General features: G+C 44.3%; 1 protein-coding gene across 2 annotated transcripts in view; it reads right to left on the bottom strand.

The window, feature by feature from the left end:
- The window catches only part of LDAH (lipid droplet associated hydrolase), a 209023-nt gene extending 187758 nt beyond the window's left edge, over positions 1-21265 (bottom strand). Inside the window, exons 1-2 of one of the 2 annotated variants that reach the window (XM_032770042.2) lie at positions 21161-21265; positions 7416-7577 (exon numbers count right to left, since the gene is read on the bottom strand). In XM_032770042.2, coding sequence (XP_032625933.1) covers positions 7416-7577; positions 21161-21191 — 193 coding nt within the window. In that variant the 5' untranslated portion in view covers positions 21192-21265. The remainder of the gene's footprint in view (positions 1-7415; positions 7578-21160) is intronic. The other variant, XM_032770043.2, reaches the window with a different exon arrangement.
- Positions 21266-22840: the final 1575 nt, after the last annotated feature.

The following is a 22840-nucleotide window of genomic DNA, read 5'->3' as shown; positions in this document are numbered from 1 at the left end:
TGATCCAGTCTCTGTGCTGCGCAGCAGCAGCGGCGACGGCACGGCCTGGCTCCAGTCGGGCAGCACAGCTGTAGCGCCGTCAGCCACCATTTCTCCAAGCAGCGCACTAAGGGGGCAGGGAGCAGAGGAGGTTGGATAGAGGGCAGGGGAGTTCGGGGTAGTGGTCAGGGGGTGGGAGGGTGGATAGAGGTTGGGGCGGTCAGGAGAGGGAATAGAGGGTTGAATGAGGGCAAGAGTTCCAGGGGGGCAGTCAGGAAGGAGAGGGGAGGCTGGATGAAGGAGCAGGAGGCAGTCAGAGGACAGGGAGAAGGGGTGGTTGGATGGGGCAGGGGTCCAAGAGGGCCATAAGGAATGAGAGGAGGGGTTGGATGGGGCGGTCAGTGGCAGGAGTCCCGGGTGGGGGGCACAGATAGGAGGTGAGGGCCGGACCATGACCCCCTCGCCTAACCGGCTCTCCATACAATTTACAAAACCTGATGTGGCCCTCAGGCCAAAAAGTTTGCCCACCGCTGCCCTAAATCCTCCTTCACCCAGACAGAAACATCTGCCTAACAACTCACATGCCTTTAGATTTCGAAGAGTTACTACTTTAACGTCTACGGAAGTTAGCCACCTTATCTGACATCCACACCTCAAATGCTCTGTGTTCCGTGGAACACTTCATGTTTTGTCCAAAATACATATACAGGTCCCATGTGCTATAAGGAGGAGGAATCAACTTTTTGTGGCGGGGGGGGGGGGGGGGGAGATCAGTATTTATTTTCAATCTTGTGACCACTATATAAGATTTTCTTACCATTCTTAATGCTTTTAACATTTGATTAATGCTCCTCGTAGTCCAGGACCCGGGTGACTTGGCACAGGTGGAGGTTTGCCAGGCCACCGACTCGGCAGCCTCCTCCGCCCAGGTTAACTGGGTCAAGAGCTTTGGTCTGGTGGTCTGGGATGGGTGGCAGGCAAGCTCCCTCCCATCTGCGCTTCAGGCCATCCAGTGGAGCGTAGGTGCACTGCTCTATCCCGGCGTTTATCTTTCTGCCACACATCCGTCTCCATCGGAAAACTGGTATGCTTTAATGGGCAGGGTGACGTAGCAGCTCTGGAAATGGACAGGACTACTCCAGTGCCTCTCCCTCCGAGGGAGGGCACTGGTGCTTAATCAACTAGTCCTGTCCATGCTCTAGTACCGACTCAACACCCTGGTCCCAGCCCCGGCCTTCCTGGCCCACCTCCGGACAGTGATTCTGGCCAGGACTGCACTGGGTCTCTGCAGGTGTCCTCCACCTTCCCCTGGAGGGGGGGTGGGAGGGGCAGGGCCTGGAATGTCTACTCACTCAGGTCCATGTTTTCTGCCTCCAGGCCCTGCAGAAGCTCCTTTATGGTGCAGGAAGTCTGGTGTGGACAGTACTGGCGCACGCCTTCCTGCACCGCTTCCGAGGGCTCCGATACGACCGTCAGCTCCTTTATCTCCATCCGAGAGGTCTTCTGCGAGACCTCTCCGGGCTGCCGGTCTTCTACCAGGACCTCCTCTGGACCTAGAAGCTGTGCTCAGTGACCAGGTCCATGCGGCCACTGAGAGTGCAGATCTCCTTGCGGAGCCACTGCTACACAACCCCCAACTCCATGTACAGGTGGCGGAATCCCTCTTAGTGTGCCAGAGGTTGGTCCTGGCAGAAGTCACCAGAGTCGGAGACCTCTTGAACTACGACCAGGGAGACTGGCTGGATCACCTGACGCTCACTCAACGCATGAGGGTCTCTAGGCTCTTCAGGTCTCGTACTCCCCAGTGCGGTTTACCCCTGTCCTGGACACCTGCCCCTTTTGCGGCATGAGGAAAACCTTGGGACACATTTACTTGGAGTGCGCCAGGCTGCAGCCCCTATTCCAGCTCCTCACAAATATTTTGTTATGATTTTGCTTGCACTTTTCCCCTCACCTCCTTATATATGCACTCCCTATCCGTGGCCCCACACTGCCACGGGACCTCCTGGTCAACCTCCTCCTGGCCTTAGCTAAAAGGGCAATTTATAAAACTAGGAAGAGGAGGCTGGTCGATGGGGTCTCCTATGACTGTGAGGCCTATTTCCGACCCTCTGTCCATTCACGCATCCAGGCAGAGTTCCTCTGGGTGGCATCCATTGGCTCCCTTGATGCCTTTGAGGAGCTGTGGGCGCTGTTTGGGGTTCTCTGCTCCGTGTCCCCATTAGGTTCCCTTCATCTGACCCTTTGACCTCACTCCTGTCCCTGTTATCTCATTAGTTGTCCCCCGGACTCATTCGGTTTCCAGGCCCAGTGGATCCTTCCTTTAGACTAGGGGGAGGTCCTAGAGCCCACTCACCTCCTGGATCCCAACAGGAATTCACATGCCTCAGTAGGTCAGCGTACTCACTTAGCCCAGTATCAGCCCCTACTACCAGACTAGGACATTTCATGCTAACAGTGCCAGCTTGTTACTGTTAATTACAAATGGAAAACGGTTACATTTCTTAAAAGCTTACAGCGATAATGGAAAGATTTCTAGATATTTCAGATTATTATTTCTGCAGTTATACCAATTCTCATGTTTTTATCATGTCTCTCAGAATGTTTGGTGTTAGATCCTGAAGGGATGAATCTCAGCTCATTAAAAAACATAATCTTATGGTTGGAGAGAAATGCTTGACAGTGTGAAACCTCAAGGACCAAGAATCAGAAGGCAAATCAAAAGACCTCATTAAAAAAAAAAATCTATTTTTTTTAAGTTGATCTCATTATTTGGGGGCATGGGGTGGAAAAGGAGGGCTGACTCATAAGTTTGATTACTGGGGATTGGCACATCTGGTATTGCAGTAAATCATGGATCAAGGGCCATTGTGCTAGCGGAGGCACAAACAAGAGTCAACAGGTAGACATTCAGAATATAATAATCTACATAATACGGAGTCCTATTATAGGCACCTCATGCAGCAATATCTATGGTTAACGTTGCCTGACACTTTCGATTGTAAGACTGTTTTCAGTTGTATACATATACAATTTTGTCAAACTGTTGGGGCTGAAATGTTTTATGTTGGTCATCGGCCTAAGGCACTTTCCACACTTTGGAAGTTTCAGCTAAAACAGTTTCAGCTGCTTCCGAGAACGAGGTGAGGGGAAAATGTGTTGTTTTGCCCATGTTAAAACTACCTTACAATAGTGTTGGCAAGACACTCTAGAGCCTCCGTGCTTTGCAGCAGGGACTTCAGATTTGGCAGGAGGGTCATGCTGGTGTTAGCGATGTGCCTTTTTTTTTTTTTTTTTAAGGACAAAAAAAAAGAGCCCAAATCATTCCTAGTTATAAATCTCTGAAAAAAAATGCACTTTGCATATGCTCAGTATTAAGAATCTGGAGGACAGTTTCTCTAAAGATTCTGTCCGCTTCAAGCATACGCCCTCCCCCTCACAGCCTCTATATGCTAACCAGACGGTGCATGCACCATCCCCACAGACCAAATGAACATATCCCATCCCAAGACTGCTTCTCCTGCAACTGCTCCTCTCCACTGCTGTGTGCCAGAGTGGGGCTAGGTGCCAGAACTGAGAGCAAGCCGATTGTCTCCTCTGTGCACTCAGTGCTCCCCCTGCCAGTCCCCAGGCAGAGAAGAGGAAACACCTTGACTTGTATGCAGAGGGGTGAGAGAACGGCACAGGAGTAGAATTGGAGCTGATGGAGAAAGGGGTCAAGAATAGAGCTGGTTGGAAATTTTCAGACAAAACTTTTTTGGGAGGTGGGGAGTCATAAAATGCTAATTTGTCAAAACCACAAACTCTTCATGGGAATGTACTGAAAAACTTCCACTGGGAAAGGCTTTCCAGGTGCAGGATGTAATTGCTTGTTAAAACCCACCCCAGAATAGCCTGGGATGGAGGAGAGCAGCACAGCCTGAGTGTCCCACATCTCAGGTAAGTGCCCTAACCACTGGCTATTGGCTATTTTAGGGCAGATCTCTCTCTGGTTTTTCATGAAAAACATTAAAAGGTCTTGGTTTCATTCTGATGCGGAATGGGAACATTTCTGAAAAATCTAAAAATTTCATGGGAGGGGAAAACTTTTTCCTGATCTAGCTAGGAGCTGGGAAAGGGCAAGGAACACGGGTGGGAACAAGGGGTGCATGAGACAAGCTAAGGCTAGTGCTGAAGAGGAAGGGAGAAGCAGGGATGAAAAGAGGCTTGGAAAAATAGTATCTAATCACATAATTAAAGACTGTCATAATACTACTCACAAGAGGGGAAAAAGAAAGTTGCACAGGAAACCTTAGTTCCAGCATTTCCTAACTTTTGAGTGCTTGGAAGAAAAACTTGACATCTGCTTTGCTTCAGTCAATATTTAACATCTCAGGTCAAAAAAATATTAGCAATCACCTTTAGAGACATTAATACTGTGATAGACCCAGGCCAGCTGGGTAAAGTAGAATAGCAGAAGGCAGGTATACTGGCCACTGGATTAACAGTTTTCTGTTTCCTGACTGACCAGAGCAGGGGCTGCTCCAGGCTAATGAGAACACCTGACTCTAATTAACCTGTAAAGAGTTAGGTGAGGCCATTCAGTTAATGTGACCACCTGACCCTAAAGCCCTGCTGATACTATAAAAAGGGCTCACTCCAGTCAGCCAGGGGAGAGAATGTGCGGCTGAAGGGCTGGTTAATGAACACACCCTCAAACCATCCTTAAGAGAGCCCTAAGGTAAGTGTGAAGAAGGGAGAAGCAGGAGAGCTGTGGGGAAGTGGCTCAGGGAAATGTAGCAACTCTCGCAGTGGAAGGTTGGCTGCCAACAGCTGCTACCATTAGGGTCCCTGGGCTGGAACCTGGAGTAGAGGGTGGGCCCGGGTTTCCCCCAACCCACCACTACAGGAACATCTCCTGGGAGGGGAAGTCAGGCCCCTGTCAGGACAGGAGACTAAACTGTTCTGAAATAAGCTCCCAGGGACAACAGAGACTGTGGGAGTTCTCTCACCAACCTCCTTGCTGGCCTCTGATGAAAAGGGCTCAGTAGACTGTAACCCTGTCCCTAGAGAGAGAAGGGCTACGTGGAGGGTCACAGTGAGCCACTGAGGCTACTATAAACCACCTAGAAGCGCAGGACCCACGGGGGCAAGGTCAGAGCTCTGCCACAATATATACAGTATATACTTAATCAGAATCAAATCTTGGTTGGTTACTCTACAGCTGCTAATTGCTAGAGCAAAGATTAGCCCTGTAAACAGATCACTGTATCCATGGTCAAGTGTCATTCAATTTTTTAACTTTAACACATAAGAAGGTACTTTGTTAACTGCTAGGACCCAGGAGGTCATTATTGCTACTATAAACTGTGAAAACGGAAAAAACAATCATCTGGTTATGGGACTAAGGGAGAGCCAAGGGCTCTCAGCTCCTCCAGCTGGTTACTGACTGCCAGGAAATGCCCTCACCATCGTTCATTATTCCTTAATCCAAAACTTTGTTTAGCAACCTGTTTCTTTTTTAAAAAATTGTTTTCACAGTCAGGGGAACTTTCAATTTGTACTGAAAATAAATGGCAAAAATGTGAATCAACTGTTAGTAAAGCCTCCCAGACCTCAAGGACCAATGTTGCTATGAACAGTTCACTTCTGCTCCTTTGGCCAAAAGATGTTTACAAAGTTTTTGCAGAATGATTCTCTCAGAAACTATATCAACGTAGTGCTGCCACTCCACCGCCTTACACATAACAATTCTTTTCCAGTCTTCACCACTTGAACGCAGGAGCAATGTTCAGGAAAGCATCTACAAAATGGGGCAACACTTATTTAATTCAGCAGATCTGTTTTGGCCTTCCAGAAGTATATCCACTGAAAGCAAACTGCATGCTACAGACTTTGGTCCCAATCCTGCTCCTTTGAAGAGCTCTGCTGACTTCAGTGGGGGTCTGCCCATACAGAGGTCATTGCAGGAACAGATTCTGCCACCCCTACTTGTGTTAGCTGGTGCTTACTTCACGTCTGATTTTTATTAATTAATTAGGAGCATTATTTCTCAACTATCAGTTAAATAGTGATAGTTTTAACATTAGCTGATGTGTTAAAATGACATGATTATCCAACTCTAGTAGGTACCACACAAAATGTAGTGCCCAAATCCCAAAGAGATATGCCCAGATATATCAAATACACACAACTTTTGGGGAGGCTTCCAAAACCTTGCATAAGAATCCAACAATGGAAACAGCATGCTTTTTTGCTATAGAAATGGACACAATGTTTTTAAGGCATTGGGTGGTTTTTTTAATATACAATATGATTTTCGCCAATCACAGTCCAGAATTAATACACATTTAATGTATTTTCACACAATTAACATTTACAGGCCTGATGCTAAGAGGCCAACTACCACTGAAGTAAGATCAGAGCATCTATTTTTAATGATGCAACTTGTTTCCAAATACACCATACCCCAAACAATTAATGTTTTGGACTTGCCCCTAAGTAGGTATTTATAGCACCAGAGTATACTTACAGATAAAGAGGATTTTAGTCAAACATGTGAAAAGGAACTAGAAAACCAGAAGGATCATTCATTGCTTCACTACTTCCCAGGCAATTAACATTATCTCTACAACACAGTACTGTGATGGAGAGAAGAGAGTTAAAAGTACCAAAACAGTTGCCCCTCCAAGCCCAATATACGCAATCACTACTGAAGTCACTCAACATAATTATAATTGTTGTGCTATGCTGGATCACTGGAGGACAACTCTTGCTTCCACTGAAGTCAATGGAAAAACTCCAGTTGATTTCAATAAAGCTAGATTTTGGCTCTTAAATCTTAACTCTATTTAATCTGGCAAGTGTTAACAGTTTTGTTTGTACACAATTAAATTACATTATTAAAGTAATAATCTTGGATATTTGTTATATCAGTTGATTTAAAGGGTAGTTTAGGCTCAAAATCTAAGATTTCTTAAAGGAAAATATTACAAAGCTCACATCAGAAGAAATTGTAATCAATTATTTTCTTTCGAATTGCAATTGAAACTCTTCCCTGTGAATTTAATCATCCACTGGACATGTGTGCAAGGCTGACAAGGCAGTATTACCCTAAAGAACAAGATCAGCAAAGTGAAACTGACCAGGCAGAGAAGCAAAACTGGCCTGCCTGCTTCAGCTGTTCAAGATAAATATGATGCAGAAAGCAAATAACTAGCATAAGGAGAACATCAGACTTTATAAATTTTCAGTTTTATTCATGTAAAGCACTACTTGTAATATAGATCATAAAAAACCAGATGAAGAATGTTTTTGTGATTAAAGCATCAGGAGTTTGGGTTCTATTTCTACCTCTACCCAAACTCCCTGTGTGACAAATTGAGTAATTTTGTCATATTTAATTTTAACCTGACAGTGTCCTTTTAATGAGAGCTTTGCATTTTTTCTAAACTTACCTGGAATAATCAGAAATAAGAGCCTGGGGAGAGTTTTACTTTCAGTTTCCAAGAGGTCTTTCCAGGGCCCACACTTTAAGACCTGAGTAGCAGCTCCACAACAGTAAATAAATTCTTCATACAGAGGGACCAGCTCTTCTGATCCTGGTCTTGTGCTCTCTGCTAAACAGAACAAAAGGCTGTTATAACATATCAGTAATTATCTATGTATGATTAGCACCACAGCACTACACACCATCATTAAACATAAATAACCAAAGAAACCCAGTTCCCATGTCCAGTGTTCAACTAAACAATGGCCTGATTCAGTGACAGCTCCTTTAGCATACTGTAGACATTTGTATAAAGATACAGAGGCCACTAAATTGATCAATGTGTATGTCAGAGTTATGCACCCCCAATCAGGCTATAACGCAGTACAGCTATTATACCTGCTACACCTCTGGGTCCTTCCATCTTGCAATACATCTCATATTGTAAAGTTGCTAGTGCAAAGACTGACGGCGGGGTTCCTGGACAAGGAGAAATCACCCCCACAGCTATATTTTTACAGTTTTTACTTTTGGTTCAATAGCAGGAAACAGATAACAGAGGATTACTTCATATTTACTAAAACAGGACAAGGAGGTCCTCATTCAACTAGATAAACTTTCAACAATGTGAGTAACCCCACTGACTCCGATGCTTAAAGCCAGGCATGTGCTTAAGCACCTTGCTGAACTGTGGTCATAGTAAGACAACTGGGTTCTATGCTAATGCACAAAAGATGCTTTGCTCCAAACTCCCTGTGTAACTTCTTGGACAAATCACTCAATAACTTCTGTGCCTCAGGTTTCTTACACCATAAAATGGTGATAAGGAGAGTTAAGGAGAGCTGTGGCAAATGACAATGTTTATAAAGTGCTTTGAAAGCCACAAGTGGAAGACACTAATACTGAAAATGCTACATGTTGCATAACAAGACAAGACATCACTGCAAGTGGACGCTACTGACCAAGTAACAGACGTAACACAGCATCACCGTTAAAGTGAAGCTGTCAGCATCAAATCTGGTCTTAAGTACTTTAAGTTACTGCTTCTGTCTCTGAGTTCCCTTTGTCAGTTATTATGGATTTTACATGACATATTCCTAACTTTTTAAAGAATGTTTTCCTCTCCCCTGAAACTGAGTGCAAAGACCCAAAACAAAACTAACAGTGGAAAACTGTCTACCTAAGAACCAGGTCCTGGATTCAGAACCAGGTCCTGCATTCAGGCTATGGAACTCCAGGGAGCTCTATGTGGGAGCAAGGTTCTACCCAGGTGGCTATAATGGGCAGATCCTTGCCTAAAAGGAAAGAAACAGTGCATTAATTAGGCACAACTGCACACTAAAAACAAACTGGAAGGAAAAAAAAGGAGAGAGAATATTTTCCCCCTTAGGCATTACATGAAACAATGGTAAGGTAGTAAAAATTATGTCACCCCCCCCCTTTTAATCTCACTATGAATAACAATTACTCTCTGCAGCTCTGAGATGGGTGCTCACCCCACACTTACTCTGATGGGGTTCATGGAAGCCAGTTAGGCCAATTAACCTATTAGGCTACAAACTAGAAGAATTTAGGAGGGGAGAAAGGCCCTAGTTAGGGGAAGCTCACCTGTGCAGTCACAGTCAGGGCTTCTATAAAGCCAGGGAGCTGACAGCACAGAGGGGCTGCAGGGAAGTATTCTGCAATTACTCTATGGGAGAAGGGAGGTCTGTTAGGGGCTACAGAAACAAGTAGCCTACAGGGAAGAGGGAGTTTTGGGTCTGGCAAACCCAGGAAAGGAGGGAAGCCAGAAGGTTAGAAAAGGCTCAGGTGAAAGACAGTAAGGTCCAGAATGGGACAGACCTCAGTTGCTCACTAGAGGGTTTTTGAGCTGGAACCCAAAATAGAGGGTGGGCCTGGGTTGCCCTACCAGCCGCTGGGGAAGCGGTACCATGGGGCAGTGAATGGGAAGACAGCTGGTAAGGAAAGGCTTTGTTACCCCAGAAGGGGGAAACATGCACAGTGAGATGATTGGAGGGCCAAGTCACAAAAGAGGAAGCACACTGAGCCTCAGAGAGTGAGAGAGAGAGCAGCAGCCAGGCGTGCGGTGAGCAGCAGAAGGGGGGCCTCACATCTGGAAAGAGCTAATCCCCAGCACTCCACCTGCAGTGAGTGGACCCCATGACAGGCTCAACAAGACTAACATACCAGTTTTACTAAACGTGGAATAGGAGGTGATATCAGCATGACATACTGATGTGTGTTACCATCATCATCCCTAATTTGTATTCAAGTAAGGCCCAACTGAGATCAGAGCCCTCATTGTGGTAGGTGCTGTCCAAACAGATAGTAAAAGACGGTCCCTACTCTGAAGACCTTCTGATCTAAATAGACAAGTCAGATAAAGGGTGGTAGAGGAAAGCATCAGAGATGTTACTTGCTCAACATCACAGCCAGTCAATGGTCAAACTGGAAATAGAATCCACATTTCTTAGGCCACAGGCCAGTACCCTGCCTCCCAGCCTTGTGCGTACCCTCAACCTCACCTCCACTATGTCGTTTTTGTCTGGGAATATTTATAGGATGCAAGGAAAGGTCTTCATCGTCTAAAGCTACACTGGCTTGTTCAAATTATATATCCGTGTCAAAATTTAATTTGAATGTTTTCTTAATTCTTTAATTGTCTGAATACAGCAATAGAAAAGAAAACAATGCACTATAATATGAAAATATAAGGGCCACACAAACATAACCAATATGTATATTCATCATTTAGACACTTTCTAGTATCCAAGTGGCTGTCACCTGGGAACTGGATAATTTTGTTCACCTCTAGACACATCTGTAATATTAGTCAAAAAGGTGTGTGTGTTCACCAACTCACTAGTTATGAATAAGTTTCAGAGTAGCAGCCGTGTTAGTCTGTATCTGCAAAAAGGACAGGAGTACTTGTGGCACCTTAGAGACTAACGAATTTATTTCAGCATGAGCTCTCGTGAGCTACAGCTCACTTCTTCAGATGCATAGAATGGAACACACAGACAGGAGATATTTATACATACAGAGAACATGAAAAGGTGGAAGTATGCATACCAACAGGAAGAGTCTAATCAATTGAGATGAGCTATCATCAGCAGGAGAAAAAAAAACTTTTGAAGTGATAATTAAGATGAATAAAATTGTCATCGACATGAACTATGACACACACATGAATGTTTGCTAGAAGGATCATTTATCAAGAAGTGGCAGGTGCATTTGTCAAACCAAAAGACTTGTAAAGTCATAAGCGTGGCCCTGTTTCAATGTTATTTTAAACATATCTCATCACTTGGGGCTGTTACCCAAGAAAACCTTAATGCCAACTGGCAAAGAGGTTTCAGCAATGTCCTGATTCTGGTATGTATATTCTGATTCACCAAAGAATGTCATGTGAGGTCTTAAATGTATCAAGGTATGAGCCACCACAAGAATTAAAAAAACAAACATGTTTTCTGTCAGACAAGAGATCTTTATTCACCTCTCTCTGTGTCAAATGTAAATCAAAACACTGAAAACTAACATAACGGATACCCATTTACAGATGAAGTGAACAGAGAAGGAGCACTCAGGAAAAAGAAGCCCTGAGGGGTTATACTGTCTTTATGCACAGACAAACTTTGGGGAGTATAAGAAGGCAAAGACGACACGCTCTTTTCCTACACTTACATGGGTAATGTGTTTACATTGATGAAAATGGGATATCAGCCAACCTTGGTTGAAATGCTGCAGAGGACTTTTGAGGGTGAGATAAATTTCTTGAGACAGGAGGTTAACCTAACATAAGAACAGCCCTACTGGGTCAGACCAAAGGTCCATTTAGCCCAGTATCTTGTTTTCCGACAATGGCCAATGCCAGTGCCCCAGAGGGAATGAACAGAACAGGTAACCATCAAGTGATCCATCCCGTTGCCCATTCCCAGCTTCTGGCAAACAGAGGCTAGGGACACCTTCCCTGCCCATCCTGGCTAATAGCCATTGATGGACCTATCCTCCATGAATTTATTTAGTTCTCTTTTGAACATTTTTATGGTCTTGGCTTTCACAACATCCTCTGGCAAGGAGTTCCACAGGTTGACTGTGCTTTGTGTGAAGAAATACTTCTTTTTAAACCTGTTAAAGTTTAGTCTCTAGAAAGCATAGTATGATTTCGTTTCATATGCAACCTTTTGTTGCCAATATTCTGACTCACTAACATTTAAATCTTTGATAATAAACCGATTCTTGTTTTCACTATTCATATATCTACGTGCTGTAACATTAAGCAAGGTGCTGACCCTGAGTGCTGGTGTGTATAGTGGTCTTTTGGGGACAGCAGAGCTGGTATTTGTTTTCAGTGGAGGAAGGGCTGAACACTACAGGGAAACACTTCAAAAGAACTCAGGGACTGGAGTGCACCCACCGTTAATCCAAAAGGCAAAGAAAGAGCTGGCATAGCCCAGAAGAGAGTGTGCTTGGGTGATTAACAAGCTGGTGGTGTCAAGGAGCCAACACCCCAATAAGCACAAGCAAAACTCTCTTATACTATAGGCAGAGGGGTAACAAGGTGACTCTCAGTCTTGGGTTCCCTGAGAACCATCACAGGGGCTACTGTGATAAATGGGCCTACAAGTTTACCCTAAACATAAGCTCAACTATGAAAAATAAGTGAAAGTTCATGAAGTGTCACAATTATAACAATGAATGTTGATGGGAAAAGGTGCAAAAGTGAGACAAAGACGGAATTAATCCAAATGAAAAGGCCTATTGAGATAATTCAAGGACTGCATTCAGGTGATGTTTGGTAAACAAAAGAAGTGTGGAAATGGAAATCCGGAAACCAAATATGGTGAGTCGGAAATGAGGCCTAACTGGTGAACAAAATAATGAAGGGATGGGCAATTCCAGCCATCACTCCCTTTGGGGGTCCTTTAAAAGAGACTTTGGGAGGTGAATGCAACTATTATCAACTGAAAGAATAGAAAGGAGTGAGCTTTCCAGTATGACAGCTCACCTCATCCCCTCAACATTTCTTGGGACCACAGGATCCAACATAACATCATTGGGCCTTCATTATCCTAATTCCAGGAGATGTCTTGACCAGATCAGGATAAAGAGAGAACTCAATTGACATCAGCAGCTCTGGCTAAATCCCAAACACCATCTCACGTGTGAGGTTTAGTCGCTCTCCCCACCCTCCCCCCTTGTGTCCTTTTCCTTCCCCACCTTATTTCTGCTCTTTCCTCTCTCTCTCCTTTTGCCTCCTGTTTAACAGAAGTCCGGTTTACCCAAAACAGCCTGTATATTTTGCAACATTGCTGTAAGCCTATGACCAAAGAGACAGTTAAAAGCAATGTCTTAAATAGCTCGATAATGGTACAAGTTTGCCAGGTCTCAGAATGGCTGATAAAACCATGCACCATGCCTGTATCTGACTACACCTTTGCTGCTACAAAGAGTCAACACCAGAGGCAGAAGCTGCATTTTCTATCTTTGCTGTTTTGCTCTTTTCTCTCCCCTCTTATGCGTGTTTGCCTCGTTCTATCTTCTAGGAAACAGAATCAGACTTTAAACAATAGCGATAACAACAGTTTCAGCCCACCTCAACTAACTTTTTCTCTTTTTCCCCAAAAAAGGACAGTTATTACCAGCTAAGGGTTTTTTCCCATCTGAAGACTCTCTCTAGCTAAAGAGAAAGGAAACAAGGGATGTTGTTAAAATAAAAGCTTTGCTTTTAATACTCTGTATTTCAAATGCTTTAACCCAGGGGTCCCCAACGTGGCGTCCGCGTCTTGGCTGGTGGTGGAGCATCTGCCCAAATGCGGCCGAATTTCTGCAGCATTTCAGCAGCGACGCCTCTCGATGACATCACTTGTCAGCGGCAAGTGGCGTCATCGAGAGGCATCGCCGCCAAAACGCCGCAGAAATTCGGCGGCATTTCGGCGGATGCTCCACCGCCGCCATGGTCCTTCGTCTGGCCCCCGCTAGATGAAAAGGTCGGGGACCACTGCTTTAACTTTTTCTCTCCCCTCCCTCTTTTTTCTGTAACCTTAATAAAGGGTTTTAAATATTTTTAAAGGTGTATTTGCCATGACACTGAGCAGGCTGAGATTTCTGTATACCAAATGCTGAACCTTGGTTAAAATTGTTTAATGTTGGATAGTTACAGAGTCACGTTAATACCTTTAATACTTGTCCTACATATTCCATTGAAATACAACAGAACCAGTCAAGGGCTCACTGAAATCAATGAGCAAACTATCATTAGCTTCAATGGCCATTAGTTTAGGCCTTACATTCTTCCAATCTAAGATCCAGATATCAGGCCTTTTTTAAAACATTAAGGACAGATCTAAACACAGCTGGAGCACTAAATCAATTTATGTGAAATTGGTGCAGCCACCCTTTGTGTGGACACTTTTAATTTGAAATAAGAATATCTATACCAAGGGGCATTGCATCAATTTAACTACATCAATTTCTGAACTGGATTTTAATTAAAATCACATCTAAACTGTGTGTAGAGAAGGCCAAGATCTGCATGGAGGAAAAAAAATACTTTTTTTCTACTTTCAGGTGTAAGTGATACAGAAATGTAAACTTACTGAAATGTTCACAAAGTGCTGTTTCACAGTACTTAAGTACTGTATATAAAGCATAATATCAAAAGAAAATGAGGGCAATAAGTAGAAAAACAGATTGTAGGCTCCAATTTAAATTGAAACAATGAGTCAGCAATACAGATTATATGAGGTCCAGAGTTCCACCAGAACTAGACTGTAAGCAAATTAAATTTTCATTGCAATGAAAGTAGGGGGGAGCGATGTTTTCTTTTAAATAGCATTAATCAAGAGTTTCTGATAGCTAAAATGGTATGGGTGGCCTGCATACTTTTTCAGTAACAGCATCTGAGAGCTCTGTTCTCCACTGCTGTCCTGAATTTCTGTGTGGGTGTGTTAAGCAGCACAGGGTTAAGCATGAAGTCCTGAGGGGTTACAAATTCATTGTACATTTTTCTCTCATACAGCATCTTCTATATTAGGATTTCAAAGCATTCTACAAATATGAATGAAGCCTCATAGGAACCATAGGAGATGAGTGGTGTTAGTTTCTCTCTCTGTAAAATAGCAGGCAGACATGACTTTCTACAGGGCAGAAGAATCCTATATTAAAAGACACAAACAGAACCCAGAGTTCCCAACACCAGGCCCTGATTTACCCACAAAAGATAATGAAGTTGATTTTAAGTATCCAAGGCGCAGTGAAAGGCACAGTCAACACTTTTTGGTTTTTGTTTCACAGTTTACTTTAAGGAACCCTAACAGATTTGGTAGGACCAAAACCTGATTTTCCCAGTCATTTTCTTACATCTTCTCCATAGTGTAAGTTAATGCAATGCTTTGCACGTACTTATTTTAAAATGAACAACTGTGTCAATACACATTTTTCTAAAATAAAGTTGCAAGACACAATAAGCAACTACATAAGACCAAAAGAGTTTGAGTGAAGAAAAACTATTTGTTTTAAAAAACGGTTCAGTTTAAAACTTTCTGGGTTTGACTTAATCATTAAGAAACAAAACAGATCTTACAAATTTATATAATGATTGGAAGTCCCTTTGCAAATTACTGAATTTTGCAAAATCTGTGAAAAAATGAGGGAAATGGAACAAGGATATTGCACTATAACATTGGTCAAAATAAATGAACAATGTTTTAATTACAGCAGACCCTTGCTAATCAACATTTGGCAAATATGCAAATAGAAATAGTAATTAAATAATTAAGCCTAATGATTGTCAAAATAAAGGATGCATTACCCTTGCTTTATTAAATTGCTCAATACTCACAAATCTACAAACTTCAGTAAATTGTAGTTGTTTTGTTAGAGAGTCAGTGGTTATGAGAGTTCAAAATCTGCTCTAACTGCCTTGTTCTGAAGAGTTTACATATAATCCGATCCTACAATATCTTATTCACAGAAGCAAGTCTCATAGGAGCAGTGAAATTCTGGACCCAGTAAAGTCAATTGCAATACTCCTTTTGACTTCACTGAGACTGGAATTTCACTTGAACTCCAAAGGGACATGAATGAGGACCACTGACATGAATAGGATTTGAGGGATCAGTCCATAAATCAGACCAAAAATGAAGGAATGCAACAAATTTATTTTGGATTGTTAGGTCAGAAACATGTCTTGTTGCTTACGGTGCCTTTTTTTTGCTACAGTTTTAATACAGCAGGACTTTGACTTTGTAGCACATGCATGCTGTGGTATCAGCTTGGAAACAAAAATGGATGCTAGAAGGAAAGACAATTAAGCAGATAAGAACTTATACCAAATACTTGTAATTAGTATCTAATAAAAACTGCCCGTGAAACAATCCTCAGTAATAATATTGCATGAGCCCAGGGTTTTAGCTCCAGGCTGCCGAATATTGTCAGCGAAGAAATTTGGGTGTTTTTTTTAACCTGGTCCTGTTAAAAAAAAAAAAAAAAAGAACAACGCTGACATAAATCAGGATTGCTCCACTGACTCCACTGTCTCTAGATGACAGATGATAGTATTTAGGGGAATAAGTGCATCCAGTTACCCACCGGGAGGAGACTGTCATTTCTACTATCTACACTGTTTTCTTCCCGTTTACACTGAAGCACCTTTAATCTCGTCCATATTACAATAGTGCAAGTGAAATAAGAATTATGCCCTAACAATCTCCCTTTCCACGTATAGTAACTGCCTCTCTATCTGGAGATATTTCTGTATTACAGTTAGGGTGATCAGATGTCCCGATTTTATAGGGAGAGTCCCAATTTTGGCGTCTTTTTCTTATATAGGCTCCTATTACATACACACACGCCACACACATACGATCCCGATTTTTCAGACTTGGTGTCTGGTCATCCTAGTTACAGTCAAGCTGCTATGTGATGCCATTACTTGGCTGCAGACTTAACTTGCAAGAATCACTCAGAGGATTGTCAACCAAATACAGATTCTTCACCTTTCAATTATTGGTTCACATCCAACCAAGATCAGCGGTGAATGAAATAAAGCCATTACCATCAGGGCCATAATGAGTAGCTGGTCTCACTCCAGTTCTTGTGAACAAATGTCCATGTGAAAAAACCTACCAGTGGTTCTCTTTGGGCAGTCTCAGCAGAGGCCAATGTTTGAATGGGCACAAAAGCACTTTGGTAAAGCAGAGCAGGAAAGCTCACATTGTTACTGCCTGTGGACAAATAAGGGATTTCTTTCTGCACATCTTTCAGTCCAGCAACTACAACAAGAGGAGCTGTACTTATGAAGAAAGACTTAAAAGTTAACCATTTTTATTTTATTTTTGTGTGTGTATGGTGTCAAATTATGTGGTATCCCACATATCAACCAAATACACAATAAAAAGCAAGGAAATAAGCAGTAAACACATGTAACACCCCTCTCATAAACCTCAAATAACTCCCCTTCCACCACTCACAAATTTCCACTCTCATCTCAAACATGGGCATATTCTTGCTGCTTACCATGCCCCTCCTACTTCCCTCCCACACTCGGTATATACCAGAATCAATTGGTTTAAACGTTTAAGTGCTAAACATGGGAGAGGAGTGTGACTGGGCAGCCCCATCTGGAGCACCCTTCTGTGGTACAACACAGACTGACAGAACTGTGTCTCAGTTCCCCCTCTCAGTAACTCCATGCAAGCTTATCCTGTAGTCCATCAGCACAATTTATTACCAGACACAGTTCATTTAATCCTGAATGAAGTCTCAACACATACAGTCAATTTCTCACCCCAGTGCAAACAGTCATTAAGATCACCCAACATCTTATCCAGTAACACCCCATACATCACACACTGGCATCTTCAAACATGTTCACACTCTCTGTCAATCCTCCCTTATCATTGTACCAGAACAGCCACCCTCACCCTTCCGACTGGAGTGCAACCCCACTTTTCCCAATGAGAACCCTCACAGCCTCTCTGCTGGGGAGCCTCCTTGTTAGGCGAGCATCCCTTATCTCTCCCACCCTCTCATAGTTCCTCTGGATTCAGCTCTCCGCCCCTGGAGAGATCAGCAGGTGAACTATTCTGCTGCTGCTCCGCATTCAGCCCTCTCTGGCCCTCGGTTCCAGCTCTCTGGTTTAGAACCAGCAGGCACCTCCCTCGGCTACTCCTGCCTTCATTCCCTCTATCTCCAGTTCTCTGACTTGGGGACCACCACTCAGCAAACCCCTCTTGCTGCTCTCCTACCTTCAGCCTTCTCCTAGGTCCCAAACATACAGTCTCTGGAAGCTGTCAGCTGCCTGCCCTTTCCTCACTGATTCTATTCACTAGCTGTGTCTCTGACACTCCATAGACCCCAGGTGCTAGCCCACCCTCTTAGCTGGCCAAATGGGAGAACTGTTCTGGTACAGGGATGCTGGACCTACTTCATAGAGAAGGACCAGCCACCCTCTGACAGGGAGCATGTGGGGTTGCTATGGGCCCTGAGAGAAGCATGGGGACCATCTGTGTTGGAATTATGGGAAGAGGAAGCATGATGTGCAAGTGGAGCTGTGAGGGCACACAGTATCTAGCACAATGGGGTCTTGGTCCATGACTGCAGCTTTTAGGTACTACCACTATACAGATAACAAACAGGGACGTGTATGCCAGAGATGGGAGGAAAATGGGATACGAGTTGAAGAGGGCAGTGTATATGAGAGGTGGAGGAGAGAAGTTATCTGTTCTGATGATCCACGAGTGGGGGTAAAGGGAGACTGTATGTGGGAATACTGAGGCTGAGCAGGTGGCCTGAAGTAGAAACTAGTTCACTGCTTCTGTACTAAGGTACTGTTGCTTGAAGGGTTTTCTTCGCACTTCAAGGCAGTAATGTCATTGGGAGTGGTTGACATGTCGCTACCTTGGCAACGAGACTCTCAACTCCTAGGACTTTGCTCCTGGGATATATTCAAGCCCAGGCATCCATGCTTGAAGCTGATGACTCAGCTTCTCAGCACACCAAGCTAGCTGCACTGAGGGAGAGCCCTTTAAGTACCAATATGTTGGCACAACCACTGGGCTTCTCCTGTTACAGAGACCCTACAAAGCTCTGGCCATCCCAGTTCAGTCCCCAGCACGCACACACCTCTACCTCTTCACTCTCAGGCCAAGTAATGCCCCAATCACTGTCATATGATGGCCACATTTCAAGACTGTGCATGTTTTTCATTTAAGATAACATTTTTTCTACAAAGAAATAGAAATGAAAGTTTCTATCAGAGAAAAGCATGTTTGATGGAGAGATCTGAGTGAAAGAATGGTCAATGCTTTAAGAGAGGAAGTTTGGAGCACAAAGGACAGAAGACAATTCTTCTCTTACTCCGTCTTAAGAGGGGATGGTGGTTTACAAGGAGTAGCAGGATGGGAAGCAATTATCATACTGAAGAGTTATAGATGCTTCAATTTAACTCTTACTTTGGGCCTAACTTCCATCCCTCTTCATTAGCAATTATTTTCCTGGTGGCAAACCAATCTCTCCTATCTCAGGAAAAGAGAATGTAGCCCTCATTCTCAACCTTAGTTTTCATTCCTCCTCTCTCAGTTATCCTCTATCTGGAGCCTTCCTCCCTCTTTCTTTTACTACATGTTCCACTCCCTGCCCTTCTCTTTGAGCACAAACTCACTTCCGCTTCAGGACTCATGCACTAACTCAGGGATTGGCAACATTTGGCACGCGGCCCATCAGGGAAATCCGCTGGCAGGCCAGGATGGTTCATTTACCTGCAGTGTCCGCAGGTTCGGCTGACTGCAGTTCCCACTGGCCATGGTTCACCGTTCCAGGCCAATGGGGGCTGTGGGAAGCGGTGTGGGCCAAGGGATATCATCTTAGCTATGCTTTCTATATAGCCTGTTGTAAAAGTAGGTAAATATCTAGATAAGTTTGAAAGCCCCTGGAACACCTCTGAGTAGCCCCAGGGGAACACATACCCCTGGCTGAGAACTACTGGCTTAGGACACATCCCTGCCATTGGTGTCTCCCATTGGCTAGTTTAGGGAGCTCCATACCTAATGAGCAAGCTTTTGTGCAGTTGCGCCTCTCTCTCTTCCTTAGCATTGTATAGGGAGCCTAGGCTCCTGACTTGGCTAGTGCAGAGTTCTCAAACTCAAATCACCACGAGGGCCACATGAGGACTCCTACATTGGCCTGAGGGCCGCAGCACTAAAAGCTTTTCATACAATGATACAAAAGTATAGTCAAAAATGAAGAGTAATACAGTGTGCTATTAAAAGTCAGTGTATTAACTTTTTAAAAACTGTAATGCAAAGAGGGGTTTTAATATAAACACTCAGTAATGCACCTCACTCAAATGACACAACATGCATTTTCTTTTAGAATTACTTCGGTTAAAGCCGCCCACTCTGCCCCCGCCCTGCCCCCACTCCACCCCTTCCATGAGGTCCTGCCCCAACTCCACCTCCTCTCTGCCCCTATTCCAATCCCTTCCCCAAATTCCTGCCCCAGCCCTGTCTCTTCTCCACCTCCTCCCCTGAATGTGCAGCATCCCCATTCCTCCCCATTCCCTCCTGGAAAGTCCTAAGCGCAGCCAAACAGTTGTTTGGTGGCAGGAAGAGCTGGGGGGGTAGGCAGAGGAGCGGGGAGGCAGCGTGGTCGGGCGAGAGGGGAGCTTGGCTGCTGGTGGAGTCAGCACCTATGGTGGGCCGCAGGAAATAATGCGGCCTGTGTGTTTGAGACTCCTGGTTTAGTGGATCTCAGTGCTGATCCTGTGATTTTCTAGGCATCTAAAAGTAAAATGATGTGTGATGCTCAGCCCTGCAACGCCTAAGTCCCTTTGTCAGTCCCACCTTTTGTTTATAAGGACTTGGGCCATGGAGTTTTTCTTCTTGTTTTATAGAGGCATCATGTACATTTAAGAGACTACTTACATAACAAATATTCTGAGAGATTTTTACCTTTAAATTAGTAATATAACAGAAAAAATATTACAACTGGTAACATTATTACTACAGCGATTTTCCTGAATGCCTAACTGCATAAAATTAGTTCTTACAATATTGTTATAACATGAGAAATTTAACGCAGTATTATTCTACAATTAGTACAGCTGCATCATCATTGTATAAGAATTACTGCACACAATATTATTCTATAATGTGTATTACTCCAGCACTATTATTGTACACAATACATTGCTATAATTAGTATTTTTTCTTGTCCTATTGTTGTATGAGCAGCAGAGAATCCTGTGGCACCTTATAGACTAACAGACGTTTTGGATCATGCGCTTTCGTGGGTGAATACCCACTTCGTCAGATGAATGTAGTGGAAATTTTTGTATATTGTTGTATGAGAATACACTGCATGCAACATCATTCGGTAAGGCAGTGTTGCTTCTTGCGCTATGATAAGAGTCTACATGCAGCACCAGCCTGCAAAGAAGTGTTGCTCTTTGCACGAGCAGTGCTTTGCGCGCGCCGCTCTTTGGGTATTATCCGGGACTGATCAGCTATCAAGAGAGCGGCAGCAGCGTTATCCCTGGCACAACTGCGGAGCCCTGCACTGACCACCCTGCACGGCACCGCCCATTGTATTATCCCCAGGGATGGCACGGGAGGCCGGGCTCAGGGCCCCGCCCTAGTAGGAAAGCGCTGGGCAGCAGTCGAGCGGGGATGGAAAGCCCCGGGCCGGACCCCCCCCGCCTCCGGCACGTACCTTCCCCGGCGCCCCGCATGTCCGCGGTCATTGGGCTGCACGCGCCGGCAGCCGAGTAGCGTCTGCAGGGCCGGGCGGAAGGAGGGTGCGTCCCGGCTTCTTCCGCCCGGCAGCGGAAGCTCAGAGACCGGGGTGGGGGAGACTGGCGCGCGCAGACCGGCGCCCGGGGGACGCGTGTCTCCAGAGGCTTTGGGCGGGGTCAGCGCCTAGGGACATGATGACGGCAGCGTCTCCCTCTCCCCCCACCAGGGCGCCCTGGTGCCAGCTGGAATTGGGTCCCTGGGATAGGACCCCCATGGTGGCAGCAGGCTGCCCGCAGGGTGGCTGGCGTAGCCCTCGGGGACAGTACCTAGCACCCTCCTGCATACCCCACACAGCAGCACTGGCACCCTAACGCATGACCCCACTGCCTCCCTGCAAAGAGCCCTTGATAGCATGGCCTGACTGCCTGCATCTCCTCACAGGGGAAAAGGAACCCCACTGGTGCAACCTGCATGCCTCTTTCCAGTGACTAGCAGTGCTGGAAGGTGTCCAGTCTGGCTGGGACCTGCCCCAGGGTGACTGGCAGTACTTTTTAAGCTGTCAATGCCCCAAAACACTATGTAACAGACTCAAAAAGAGGAACACAAAAATTATTCATGTAGGGAACTTAAAATGCTGTGGGATTCCTTCCTTTAATATCAGGACCTTTATACATCCTCAGTTTTGTAATTTGTTATTCATTGTTCATTATTTTTAGCAATAAAAGACACAAAATTTGGAGTTATTTTGGGATTATAATTAATAACTCCTTCAAAGGGGAGTATCAGAGGGGTAGTCGTGTTAGTCTGGATCTGTAAAAGCAGCAGAGAATCCTGTAGCATCTTATAGACTAACAGACGTTTTGGAGTGTGAGCTTTCGTGGGTGAATACCCACTTCGTCAGACGCAGGTAGGTTGCGGTGAATACCCACTGCGTCTGACGAAGTGGATATTCACCCACGAAAGCTCACGCTCCAAAACGTCTGTTAGTCTATAAGGTGCCACAGGATTCTCTGCTGCTCCTTCAAAGGAGAGATCATTTCTTATTATCATTATTTCTCAATATATCTCAATAATTTGAGAATTATGAGCAGCATTGACTAAGTTTCCCTTTCTGGAGTCCATAGTGTGATGACTGGCATTACTTTGCTTCCTTTTTTGAGAGATCAGTTTATCAAAAAGTTCAAAGGGCAACCCGGGCCCTAGTCTACTGCTGATCAAAATACTATCTTGTAGTCCTTGGGTTACAAATCTTGACTGTTATTGGAAAGCTAAATGCAGTGATATACATTGAAAACACTATCAGTTAAAAGCCTGTGCTATTGCATGCGTGTAATTTGTAAATATGGTACAGGACTTAAAAATTGCATGGCATTGTTACCCTAAAATGTAGATGCCAATTAAATTAACCTATGAGAGCGCTTTTAATTTAACAAAATCTCTGGCCACCCTAGTTCAGTCCCCAGCACACACTCAACATCTACCTCTTCACCCTCTGCCCAAATAATGCTCCGATCACCGTCAGACGATGGCCACATTTCAAGACAGTGAATGTTTTTTCATTTAAGATAACACTTTTTCTACAGGGAGATAGAAATGAAAGTTTCTGTCAGAGAAACATACATTGTTGGAACCTTCTGGAATTTTCTACTCTACTGTC

The sequence above is a fragment of the Chelonoidis abingdonii genome, chromosome 3, assembly GCF_003597395.2.
Source record: "Chelonoidis abingdonii isolate Lonesome George chromosome 3, CheloAbing_2.0, whole genome shotgun sequence".
NCBI classification, from domain to species: domain Eukaryota; kingdom Metazoa; phylum Chordata; order Testudines; family Testudinidae; genus Chelonoidis; species Chelonoidis abingdonii.
This window is presented reverse-complemented; position numbering and strand designations above follow the sequence as displayed.